The 14425-nt window shown below is 36.9% G+C and overlaps 1 protein-coding gene across 1 annotated transcript; it reads left to right on the top strand.

Annotated features, from left to right (window-relative positions):
• The first annotated feature begins 2408 nt into the window (after positions 1–2408).
• On the top strand, positions 2409–4378 carry LOC111862889 (kelch domain-containing protein 10). Its single transcript, XM_023848675.2, has 2 exons — positions 2409–3358; positions 3654–4378. Exons 1-2 carry the CDS (start codon positions 2639–2641, stop codon positions 4146–4148), a joined length of 1215 nt encoding a protein of 404 aa, XP_023704443.1. The 5' UTR covers positions 2409–2638; the 3' UTR covers positions 4149–4378.
• The last annotated feature ends 10047 nt before the right edge of the window (positions 4379–14425 follow it).

The following is a 14425-nucleotide window of genomic DNA, read 5'->3' as shown; positions in this document are numbered from 1 at the left end:
AGATGAAATGGCAATGTGCTTCCACTCAGGAAATCACAAGAATTATTAAATTATTAAAGACGAAGAACTCGAGTGGATACGATGAAAGTTCTAATAGAATTATAAAAGTAAGCCTTCCATTTATAATTTCCCCATTGACTTACATTTGTAATGCAATTCTTAGTACTAGTGTTTTCCGTGTTGGATTGAAATTTGCTATAATCAGACCACTATTTAAAAAATGGGAAACTCAAAACGTTGCTAACTATAGGCCTATATCACTGCTAACTTCCTTTTCTAAGATAATTGAAAAACTTATGAATGCAAGACTCGTTAAGCATATCGAGACAAATTATATGTTGGCCCAAGAACAATACGGTTTCAGGTCTCATTCTTTGACGGAGAAGGCGGTCTTTTCATCGATAGATAGCATCGTACACGCTACGAATAATAAGTTAATGGTAGTAGGTATATTTTGTGATCTTCAGAAAGCGTTTGACTGTGTCAATCGTGTTATATTTTAGCGTCCTGTTGCACTGATTTATGTCCATGATTTATTCTGACCGTCTTACAGTGCGTACATTTATTCACCTTACTCTTCTCTCTTGCACTACATGTTTCGGCACTAAAGTGTCATCTTCAGGTGCTTTTTCGATGTACGTCGAACTACTGTATTGCATGCCCTGTTGTCTTTATACTAAAATAACTAAAATATATATTCGTCATATATATTGCTAAATTTTATATATTAAAAATGTTAAAACTGTTCAGGATTTGTCATCCTTATGTCGTATTTCAGTACGCGAGTCACACCTATCTTCTTCTGTCGGAGTATTCTTCCTACTTTCATGTGTATTGTGCTTTGTGTTGTGTCTTACTCCTGTGACTGCGTGTGTTATACTTCTGGGCCTGCTGGGTATGTGTGTGTGTGTGCTGTCTTCGTTTTGATTTGTGTGTCAATCACAAAATATTATTGGACAAGTTAATATTTTATGGAATAGAAGGAAAATTTAAAACATTCATACAATATTATCTAACAGACAGATATTAAAAAGTTGTAATAGGTAACAGATTTGACTGTAGAAGCTCTTCTGAATGGGAAGTAATTAAGTGCGGTGTTCCTCAAGGATCAATCCTTGGCCCGCTTCCCCCCCCCCTACTTTATATTAATGACTTACCTTCAATAATTAACAAAATCAATAATATAGTACCTTTTGCAGGCGACACGAGTACTATAGTAACTGACACAAACAAGCTAGATTTTGAAACTGGTCTTAATCAAACTCTTAAAGACATTGATGCATGGTTTAATGCTAATTTGCTTACTTTGAATTTTAACAAATCTCAATATGTTGAATTTCGTTCCGTGAATTATCATAACATTACGTCCAAACTTGTAGATGATCAAATTAAATTAATCAAGGCGTCATGAACAAAATTTTTAGGTTTAATCGTTGATGATGCCCTCACATGGAAACAGCATACTGACTATGTTATCAATACAATTTCAAGGTCATGTTACGCATTGAGAAATATAAAGCATTTTATTCCATTAGATTCGTTAAAGTCAATTTATTTTGCCCACATACATTTTATTTTAAGCTATGGCATAATTTTCCGTGTAATTCTCGAAGATTACATTGAGATATTTTGCGCTATTTACAAATGAAATGCTCCGTCCATTCAGAGTAAGATTGGACCGGATAGGACTTAGGCGGTCCACTTTTAGGAGAGAAGTATATCCCCTGAGTCTATTCCTCATTGATATTAATGTTCTAGCGCTGACGCCACGTCTCCATTGAGCTGAGACCGCGCTGCAGTTATATGAGAACAAAACACTCAATGCGATCCGTGTCACAAACGTCACAAGGTCACAAACAGGCAGATGTCATCGGTAGAGAAGGTTAGATGGATAGCAGATTTTAATGTGCAAATTAAAGAAAGTAAAGATAAACATATCCTGCACATTAATAATCTTCCTTGTCTTTAATAATCACAACAGTAATGTTTACCGAAACCAATGTAGTAAATCTTGCTACTATTGAAGCTTACTTGTATCCCAATATGTGGTGCTGGGCACTCACGGATTCTTGGGGTAAAGAACGTTACAGCGTAATATTGGACGAGGGCCACGCCATAGCTCAAGCGGTTAATCGCTGGCTTCCCACCGCGGCGGCCCGGATTCGATCCCGGGTATGGACAAATGGGATTTGTGGTGGACTAAGTGGCGGGTTTTCTCCGAGTACTTCGGTTTCCCCTGCCAATCTTCATTCCACCAAATTCTCCATCATCATAATTACCAAGGGCAGATACAATAGGCCAATCAGTGGCCGCAGTGGCCGCCGTGCCGACTGGACCTAGTTGGACTACACCCCCCCCCCCACCCCACTAAGAGAAGCGAAAAATATTGGAAAGTGCAAAATCAGTTGGGAACTTTCTTACTTCGCAGTTGTTAACGTGGGATGTAATCCAGGAAAGCTTGGGATTGCGGTGTAGGGTTTTGTTGTTGTGAGACGACGTCTTTCCTTTTAAGTTAGTAGAGTTAAATAGTAGAGAATATATTATTTTATAGTCTGTAGCAAGGATTTTTAATTGTATATGTCAGAATCACAATATGATAGTGCTGCAGCATTCCTAAATTTATATACTTAACCTCAACATGAGCAATTTAAGACATAACAAACCTACGTATACATTCAAACCGTTCGTATTTGTGAAATGTGAACCGAACATTACTGGAGGCCGCTGTCTTGTTCCGAAAGCAAGAAGTGGGCATCGTATTGTATGCGACGATAAGAATCTCTACTCGTATGGTGGATACAATCCTTTTACTAGTATTAATCATGATCCAGAATTAAGGAATGACCAAGTATGGTTAGAAAACAGGCCTTTGTTCAAAGAGCTTTGGAAGTACAATTTTGCCTCCAAGAAATGGAAGAGACTGCTATGTAATGGGACTATTCCAAACGAACTAGCATCTAGTGCTGTGATTTCAAAGGGAAGAACAATGATGATTTATGGTGGGACAGGATATCCATTTGGAACAAAAAGTAGTAATCAACTTCATGTATGCAATCTTCATGAAGATTACAAGATGCAGCTTGTGAATGTTAAGGGCTCTTGTCCTCCAAAGCAGTATGGCCAAGCATTAGTTCTGGATGGTATCCATTTGTATACTGTTGGAGGTACCACAGGTTTTAATTATACTGCTGATGTTCATCGATTAGATTTGAAAACATGTGTTTGGGAAGAGGTGTATATGTGCACAGGCAAAACATGGAAAGAGCCACAAGGAAGATATCGTCATGAGCTTGCATTTGATGGGACACGAATCTACCTTTTCGGGGGTGGTACAGCTGAAGTAGTGTATGGCTTCCAGGTAGTGTATAAATTATCATTCTGGTCACTTTCTTAAAATGGGTTACAGCTTTTCTGATAATTTTTATACCAGTATTTTCATAGTTCATATTTTTATATTGTAATAGTTATTATTTATGACCATTAATTTTGTCACTGCCATTAACGCTTTGTATAAAGGTCAGAGATATACATTCAAATAAAATACAAAATTTGTTGTTCATATAAGGTTTCTCAGTGAGGAGTTCCACTGTATTGATCAATTTGAAATACTGTGTTAGCAGTTTAAAATGAAATGTTTTTATTTGTTACTGAAGGAGATTCCAGCCTTTAATCTTGTTACTGGCTCATGGGAAAGCTTGGTGACACGCTGTGACCCAGAAGCACCAGCTCCAGGCATTCCTGAATCAAGAAGATGTCATGGGTGTGTTCAGGTCTCAGGTAGTGCGCAGCAGGAGGTAGCAGTATATATATGTGGTGGTTATAATGGTACTGAGATGTTTGATGATGTATGGAGACTTGGACTGCAGAGTTTACAGTGGACTCAGATGAAATTTAGTTTGCCACATGCAGTCTATTTCCATTCGGTGGCAGTCACACCAGCAGGTTGCATGTATTCATTTGGAGGTATTACAGGAGAGAATAATGGGAACAGAACTGCTGATGTGAACTGTGCATGGATGTGTATACCAAAATTGACAGAAATTTGTTGGGAGGCACTACTGTATTATAATCCAGATCTGCACCTCTTGCCTAAAGATCAGCTGTTACACTGTGGTTTACCTTTAGAATATGTAAATCGAATTGATTAAATATTGTATAGAAGAGTTCATTTCTGTCCTCTTCCAGTTGTAAAGATGTACACATTTTTTTGCTTAAGGCACAAGGTTTGTGTAATTCTTAACTTTAACAAAAAATGAATTAGTTCTGAAAATATAATTTAATATTCCTGAGAGTTGTATTGCCTAGGTGATAAGTGAAACATATCTGTCACTATCTAGTGATTTCAGTTGGACCAATAGAAACATGTTACATATTGCTATGAGCTGTGTCATTTCTCATGACCCTATTCCTTACCCCATAGAAGTTCTTGCATTTTGTTAAATATGTATTCAAAGATCTCTTAATATATGCATATGATTCAGACATGTTACAGCTCCTACAAATTAGGAAGGTTCACTTATGAGAAAAGCTACACGGGCAATTTTTGCTTTAAATCTAGTTAACATGTTCTAAACAAGATGGAAAATAATCACTGGTCTGTGTGACTTCTGAGCATATCAGGGATGTATGATGCCCACAGAACATACCAGGCAGAGACTACAGAACTATTATGCATACACCATCGTCAGAATCCTTTCAAGTCTACCAGTCAAAGACTGTTTGGTAAAGCAGGCAGATTTGAACTATGGCGTGATTAGCCTATCAGGATTGTTAAATTATACCTACTATTAACCTGTTATTAAAGGTAAAGGTAGATGTTATTCACTGGGAAAAGAAGACTTCTTTTGCTGTCACTGAGTAAAGAAGGGTTAGAGAAAGAATTTACATACCCAGGGGGAGGACGTCCAGCTCGACTTCTTTTGGGCAGTGAGAAGCAGCAGGGACGCTAGGTCATTACAACCAAGAGCAAAATGCTGAGCCAGACAGTATGTCTTTTGTCGGCAAAGATCTGTTCAACCAATCAGCCAGTTCACTAATGTGAACTACTTGGAGAAGAGCAATCCACCTACACCAGATGAACATTGATTTAAACAAGCATATTTGCACTTTCATTACTAGATTCACATAGTTATCCTTTTATTGTTTTTGCTTTTATCAGTATATGAACAGGAGCCTTTTATTTGGTTAGGGATCTGAAGGTTTGTAGGTAATGTTATCACAACCTGGGCACTCCTATCCTAATCCTACCTTGGACCATAATAATAATGTGACTTATTATAGTATGTCCAGCTCTGTGCAACAGCTATAATGGGAACGCATACTTCCGCGACAACAAATGCATGGAAATTGTTGAGTTCCCACAGTGACAAATCGAAGCCAACACGTTACAATATTATACAAATAGAATAGTCCTAACTTTTAGGATAAGGATGACAAACCTTTTTGCTGTCTGGTGACATATCAGAAGTTAGTTATCAGTATGGATTGGTGTCAGCTGACCTTGTTCTGTATCACCTGGTGAGCTTAAAGAGGTATCTGCTGTTGTGCTTCTTGGCTTCTGTGGTTGTTTTGAAAGCAACATAAACAGTACTCACTTTATAGAGTGCTTCTAAAATTTCACATCATGTTTCTGAGTTGAGAATAGTTGTTAAATTGTTTTTGTGTAGCCGTCTTACACTATGTAAGATTTGAGGCTTTCACGGCGGTGACTATGAAGAATGCAGTCTTCTCACATATACACGGTGCCAAATCCCAGAAGACTGCATTCTTCATCGTCTTACACTAGTTAATGTTTATCGATATCTGGAATAGGAATAAGAGGAAGCAATTTTTATTGTTTGCATCCTGTTTCATGAATACAGTGAATAATATTAATTTTACTAATTCAGCCATCAATGCAACAAATGTTTAATTTAAACCACACTACTTCTTTTGACCCTTAATGGGTCATCTTCAGATGCTCTTGGTTACACGATTAATTATTCAAATATACAAACAAGATAATGTGTTACAATCCAGTAATTAATTATGTAACTAAGAGCACCTGAGATGACCCATTAAGGGTCGAAACATGTACTATGGTTTAACTTAATAAACAGTTGTTGCATTGATGGCTGAATTAGCGAAATTAATATACGATGAAACTGCCCCTGTGCTTGTTTAATTAAGCATCATGCTATATGAAGATATATGGGGGAGTGGACATAATAGCTCCACACCTGTTGACTTTGACACTAGATGGAGTTGAGTATTCAGCTTCATGCCCTAGGGAAAGAGCCCCCAGAACCTACTGAATAGGAGGCAGGGTGGGCCCCTGAGCCAGTCCATGCTGGGAATTGAAACCCCAGCTATCCACAAACAGTGCATCCCTACACTGACTGAGCTATCCTGGCTCCTGGTATTTGGAATGGGTGTATGAAATAACTATATTTTATGAGAAGGAATTATGAAATATAATGTGGCTCCGTATTTTAATAGAGACAAAACCTGTAATCACCAGTGCCAATGACTTATCTCTGCTGTAGAATATCAGTAGTGCTGGGTGCCCAGAGTGCAGGTTGATTGGATATTGATTTTACCATCAGCAACTTCATGTGGAAGTGCTGAACCACTTGCCGCTGCGCAGCTAGAACTGCCAGCACACATTTTTTATTTACTTACTCATGGAGATGAGCCCTTCTGGAGGAGCTGCCAATTCTACAGTTACTCAAGAATTTCCCAGCATTTTATGGAACCCAAAAGGTTAATTACTGTGTTCACAAGAGCCCTCCACTGGTCCCTATCCTGAGCCAGGTCTACCCAAACCACACCATCCCATCCTGTCTCTAACATCCTTCTAATATTGTCCACCCACCTATGCCTTGGTCTTCGCTGTGGTCTCTTTCCTTCTGGCTTTCCCACCAATATCCTATACGCATTCGTCTCCCCCATTCGTGCTACATGACCTGCCCACCTCATCCTCCTTGACTTGATCATTTAATTATACTTGGAGAAGAGTACAAGTTATGAAGCTCCTCATTATGCAGTTTTCTTCAACCTCCTATCACTTCATCCCTCTTCGGTCCAAATATTCTCCTAAACACCCTCAGTCTGTGTTCCTCCCTTAATGCCAGAGACCAAGTTTCACACCCATACAGAACCACAGGCAAAATTATAGTTTTGTATATTCTAATTTTTATGTTTTTGGACAACAGACAGGAAGACAAAAGGGTCTGGACTGAATGGTAGTAAGCATTACTCAAGTTCAGTCACCTCTTAATTTCCTCCTGAATCAGGTTTTGATCTGTTATCGTTGTTCCCAAATATCTGAACTGTGCCACATTTTCAAAACATCTGTTTCCTAGCTTTATGTCATGATTTTGCCCTGCATTTTGGTGACGAGACAGCAACATATACTTAGTTTTCACTGTGTTTACTTCTAGACCAAACTCTTTACTTGCGTCAATTAAGTTTGTGTGTTTTTCTTTATGGTATCTACATTATCACCCAGTAGATTCACATCATTATTTACTTCTTTCATTAATTATTAATCTAATACCGTAAAGCCCATTAGTGTGTGTGCGACAGGGTGGTCCCCATCAAGAGAAGTAATAAGACAGAGGACACTAACTTACTTGGTTTATAAATTTTAACAAAATCTTAACAAGCCAATTTAAAAAAAAAAATTAATACATTAAGACAGCCACTGTAGTTGTAAAACTTTAGACTTTATATCCAATTGTATATTATCAACATTATATGTATATTTTAATGCTTTGAACGTATTATATTGTAATAGTAGCTTCCAACTGTATTGATGTCCCTCTGATGATAGTCTCAAAAGACCGAAACATGTAAGGGCATGAAGAATTGAAATAAGAAAAATCTTCACCAGTCGCACTGGACAGAACTGTTTAACTTTTTATGATGACTTTCAGTTTGCCATGCGCTTCCGCAGTATATCTTGTTCTGTATCCAAAGGTACTAACCTGCTTAGGATTTATAGAATGTAAATAAATTCAATTCAATTCAATATGCGGAGACCATGCACTGAGAAGTTCCATGAACGTCTGATAAGCCTGCACAATGAACATGGTGCATATTACATAAAACTATAAACCCCAGACATTCTGTGAAATGTGGTGACAAGTTTGTGTGAAGGTATCACATGCCATGAAGTGGATCAATATCACCACATGGGTGATATTCCCTAGCCACATTACTTGCCATAAAATGTTAGTAAAAATGATTCGTCTTTGAGGATTCTGTAGTGTACATGTAACACCTCTGATTTTTTGTTAATATCATTACTACAGTTATTATGTTTCTCGACATTAGCCATCAGTCTGCTTTTTATTTAAAACATACGTTTTGGAGACTGGATTCTGTCTCCGTCCTTAAATTAAACCTACTTAGTTGGGCTCAGTTGATAGAGCTAGTCAATGTCTCTGAACACAAGATAGGATATATAAACCAAGCACAGCATGAACCAACTGTGGACAGTCATTAAAAACATTAAAAAGCTCCATACACGATGCCTAGCACCTGAGGACATGCACTATTTCATGGCTACTACTGTTTAAATCAGAGTACTATCAGAATATAAGTCATCACTAAAATACATTCGCTATATGATACCAACATAAAAATACAACTTTCACTCGTACTCCACACTGAGCAGATTCGGTGTTTTCTTACTTCTGTTGCAATAATGGGAATCCAGATGGGACAGATGTCCAAGCTAGGTTCACTGAATGGATAATCTACCAGACATCGGTGGATTCCCTACATTTCCTGTAGGTGGTGTTTGGTTCAATCTGCAAGACCTTCACTTCTTTCAAACACTCTGTGGTCTTCATATGCATGTTGGGCTAATTTTGATTTTTCAAGCAGACCTTGGGTCAGGACTATATTTATGCTCCTTAATGGAAGCTTCTAAAGGTCTGCTTGTTTTGCCAGTGCAGTATCTGCCAGTCACATAGGATATGTACACACACATTGCTTCATTTGCTGGGCATCTCTAACAGGTCCAGTTTTTAGCAATGTCCCATGGAGTATACATGTATGTTTAATTCTGAAAATGGTCCTGAGACTGAAACATTTTCCAATGCATCTGAATTTCTGGGAGATTCCCTTAACGTATGGGATAATGGCCGTGTCCTGGCATATTGTGTCTGAAGAAGGATGGTTGCTTCTAGATGGCTTCATTACAGAGTTGACAAATTCTTGTGGGTATTCATTAAGCATCAAATCATGTCTAATGTTCCTAACTGCCTTGTTGAAATCTTTCTGATCCTGACATACTGACCTTGATAACCGATGAAACTATGAATGACTCCCTTTTCATGTGGCATGGGTTGTAGTTCTTGAAGTGCTGATAAAACATGTCTGAGTTGATTTATTATAGCTTGATGACCAGAAAAGTAAAACTTGTAGCATAGTCATTATCAGGGCGTGGATTTTGATGACATAATAATATTTTAAAAATGACCAAAAGAATCCAGAAAAATTACGTATAAAATGACCAAAAAATTATCTGAAAGTTAAAGAACGACCTAAAAATGTATCATGTCCTGGAAGATCTACTGATCATTTTAAAATATATTTTTAATCTTTATTAACACTGTGAACTCAATGTTACTCTTTTAAGTTTGTTCTCATTTTTATGTTGCAAATTAAGCAATATATGATTGAATTTGAAGCTAAATGTTTTAATACGATTTTTTCTACTGCGTTGGAACGCTTATCAAATGTACATATATGGTATATATTCCAATATTTAAGTGCCACCTCATTCAGAGTTGCAATAGGTGACAGTCAACACGCAGAAATTCTCAAAGGTCAGTGAATGCCTGTTGTCTGACAGCACATTCTTTTACTTCTCCTGTAAGTATTTCATTCCTTCTGTCAAGGAACTGCAATTTGCCTTTATGAAGGCCAGCTGTCCTTCCATTTCACTGCATGAGAACTGTTCCTGAGCAGCTTCAATTGCCCTCGCATCCCCCGTCTTCATTGAATCTACAGTGTTTCTCACTGCCTGAAAATGATCGCAATAGTAAACTGCAGCATCAATCCACGTTCCCAACTTTGTGATGACAGGTTCCGGGAGCAGTAGAACACAAGGAGCCATAGACTTAAACTATATTTTACAAGCTGGAGTCTTCACAAAAATCTTCTTCGTCCATGACATGAGAGCATCCATTTAAGGAAATCTTCATCTCACTTCCTCCGTCACTCTATGCAGTGCACATGCTAGGCAAGTAACGTGCACCAATTTTGTATAAAACAACTTTATTGACTTGCCTGCTTTTAAAATATATGGGGCTGTATACCCTCTGGCTGCAGTAGAAACGTCGATCTGTCAAAGGATTTATAAATTGTGGAATGATTAACAGATTCTAGCACCTCAACTGTAAGCAGAAACACTTCACCTGGTCCATCACTTTCCAAGGTTCCAATGATGATGTTTGCCACGTAGCAAGCCTCCGTATTGCAGGTCTCATCAACAGAAACGAAAATCTTCTGCCCATGCACTTTGTTCCTAATCATTTCCAGGATATTGTTGTAGCACTCGGAAAGGCATTTCTTCCTGAGGGTGCATTCATCCGGGATAGAACAACCACAATTCACTTCCAGAAAATTTTTCAAAGGCCAAAACGGAACATTTGCAGACACCAGAGCATCAGACAGATGTGTGAAAAAATCCGATGATTTATTTCCGCCTTCAGATGAACACTGTTGCAGTAACATTTGCACTGCTCGTATATGCTTGTTGCGACTGATGTGTTGTTGTACCGTGAAACATTTTTCTGCCGCTAATTTTGTGTCACACATCTTACAGTTACAGTCAGTTGAAAATATATCATCTCCAAATTCAGCTACAATCTGCTTTAAATGACACGATTTAGATGGCTTTGCTTTAGGCATCGTGATAAAATGAATCACTCTAGTGCAACACAGAACTGAACTTTTCACATTGAGGACCTTTCGTCAAATGTATCTTTGTACGGTCAAGGGTGAGAAACTGAAGGCAGACGGAGTTTTATTGAGCAACAGTACGTGTATGTCATAAAAAGTGAGGGATTCTGACTAGAAATATTTGTAACTAAGGAAATTCCTTTGCACAGAACTTGGAAAGGGCCGCAGTGTGAGTGACCGCTGTCATACCCTGCTGCCAGCTTAAAACGTTTTACGATATGTAATGTCAGCAATTTCTGCAAAACGAATGAAGAGGACAGGACAGGATTACAACTTATTATTGCATACTGTGAAAATTACCACCAAACCGAGAAAATGACCTAAAACTTAAAAAGTGACAAAAATGGCCCATAAAAGTTAATTTCTGTAACCACTAGCTCATCTCCAGGATTTATATATTTATGGGCATCAAATAGGATACAAGGAAGAAAAGATAAGACGTCATCAAAATCTGGGCCCTGGTTATTATATATACAATAGGAACCTCCATTTTATCTTTCTTGATTTAAGGCTTTTACTTAATGTTCATTTTTAATGATCCCAAATCAATAATCTCAATGATAAGTTGCCTCCATTTAAAATTTCCTCCAATCTAGTTTTCAAACACACTGCCCCCCCCAAGAAACTTTGAATGCAAGTTTCATTGTAATTAAGAATAACTGTACCAAAATCTGGTTTGACAGTGCATGTATGTGTATTAATTATACAGATATATAGATAAAACAGATTTGTTCTTCCAAGACTGTATCAGTAAGCTTACACTTTTAAGTTATGACAAAATGAAATTATAAATTTGAGCAATCTACTTGTAATTTATACCTCTGGCCAATGACAAATGACCTGTCAATGTCAAAATTTACTAAATGGACATAAAAAGGGATGTAAACATGATTTATCATGTATATCATGCACATACCTTAACCCTTTAAAGCACTGTGGTTTCTATATGTACCACCCAATATAAAAAAATTGCACTCTGTCCGCAGATCATATTGTGTGTTCTATGTCCTTCACAAGACGAATGACGATTACTTCTCTGAACAGCATTTGATAATTATAATGCCAATGCAGTGTTGTTTATATGAAGTAGAAATTGTATTTTTAAATATTCGAAGAAATTCACGCTTCAACGGGTTACGATAATTCATCCAATGAAAAATGAACTGTCAACAAAGAAACTTACTTAAAGCACACTTAAACATTATTACTTTTAAGAAACGTACACTACATACATACCTTGAGATAATTTATCACTGCAAGAAAGCCTATACACACTATATATCGCTTCAATTGTATTTACATTATACTGGTAAACATTCACACAAACAAATTTACAACAATGTAATATGTTATCTTCGTTTGTATGTTTGGCATCCTGTTGTGCATGTCATCACTATGTAAATATGTCAATCGATCACAACAATTTTATACTTTTAATAAAAGATAGACTCAAATCGTCAATAAAATGAGTTAGTTTATCAAGATATTATTTTTGCTACATGTTTCAGTCATTTGTAAGCGTCCACATTTATTACTGGACTGCGTGTTGCAATTGATCCATTGCTAATAGTCTTGTCATATAAAAGCTTTTGCATAGGATTAATGTTTAAATATATTGAAATACTTGTTTATAATTGGTAAAGCTTATTTAAAATTATTATGTTTTCTAAATATTATCCTATTGTATGTATAGGGGGTTTTATGGGTGGAATGGTACGCGCGCGCGCACACACACAAACACACACACACAATGTGTTTTCAAACTCTTGTCCTTTATGGGGACGTGGGTGTTAATATGAGTATGCATTGTTGGTGCTAATGGTCATGTGTCTTTCTTGGGTGAAATGGGGTGTTTCGAATGTTTGATCCGTTAGTACAAATGTTGATGTTATGCAAGCATACGTTGTTAGTGCTTATGGTCTTGTGCCATCCTGTTTCTAGTGGTTTGTCTGTAAAATTAAGACTATATTGTGAGGATGTGGTTGTGTTATATGCTCTTATAGTAGTTTTGTGTGTACTTATAACTTCTGATGTTCTGTGGTAAGCATGTTGGTTGTGTTATTTGTTGTTCTAAATTTGGTTTATAATTGTGATTATTAATGTCATTATTTCTTATTTTTGTTTTTCTGGTGTGTTGTTACTGTCTAGACATTCTGATTATTTCAGCGAGTTCTCTTATGGTGATGTCTGTGTACATGTTTGTGATGTCAAAGGAACAAAGTCTTATATATGTGCATCTCATTAAGGTTGTGAATGAGGCTTACAGAGTTTTGTACATTAAAGACATTTAATAGTTATATTATAACTTTTAGTATCTTTGCTGTGTGAATTGCTAGTTTATACATGGAGCTATTTTTCCAATTGACTATAGATCAAATTGGTTTACTGTTTTTTTATGTAATTTTATTGTGCTGTAAATGTGTGGTGCACTAGGAATCATGTTAGTGTATTTCCATTTTGTGGCATTACTGATTAAGAAACATAATTATAAACCAAAACTACTTGCAGTTCACCTGCAAGACCACAGATTAGCAATCCTACGAGAAATATTTATTGAACACTTCAAACATACCAGTATCATCAATATACTAAAAAAATCACATAGATTATTTCAGATATGTTGATGATTTATTAATCGTATACAATAAAGACACTACCAATATCGAGAACACCTTAGCAGACTTCAACTCCATACACTGTAATATCAAATTCACTATCGAGAAAGAAACAAAAAACAAATTATGAAGAAAGTCGTCTTCTGGGTTTAGGCGCCGTGTATTCTTCGTTTTGGCCAAAACGAAGAATACGAGTACATGCTGCCTAAACCCAGAAGACGACTTTCTTCATAGTCATCGCTGTGAAAACCTCAAAACTTACAAAAAACAAATTAAGTTACCTGACTTAACTATTACAAATTTACGTAACACACTGACATTTTAACACATTTAGGAAACCAACATCTACAGTTTGAACATACGCAATGGCTTGTCACCAATAAGAACATAGGAATGCCACAATCAATTACCTTATCAACCAAATGAACACATGCCCTATCACAGACACAAATAAGAAACACGAATTGCAATACACAAGAACAATATTACATAACAACTAATGAAAACACAAACCAAACCACACAGAACACACCACCAAAAAACAAACAAAAATGGACCATCTTCATATATACAAGAATACTCACATGAGTATTTAATTGCAGATACTTTTAACAAAAGTGGCATTTACCATCTACAATGTAATAACTGCCCATGAAAATATGTAGGATAGATGGGCACAAATTTTTGAACACACTTTAAGGAACACAGCGAAGCAATGATGGCCAATAAACCCAGCTCCAAATTTGCACAACATACTAGAAACACTTTAAGGAACACAGCGAAGCAATGATGGCCAATAAACCCAGCTCCAAATTTGCACAACATACTAGAAACACAACACAGTACAATAGAGA

The sequence above is a fragment of the Cryptotermes secundus genome, unplaced genomic scaffold (assembly GCF_002891405.2).
Source record: "Cryptotermes secundus unplaced genomic scaffold, Csec_1.0 scaffold528, whole genome shotgun sequence".
Lineage (NCBI taxonomy): Eukaryota > Metazoa > Arthropoda > Insecta > Blattodea > Kalotermitidae > Cryptotermes > Cryptotermes secundus.
Note: the sequence above shows the minus strand (reverse complement) of the source record. Positions and strands in the feature narration are given on the sequence as shown.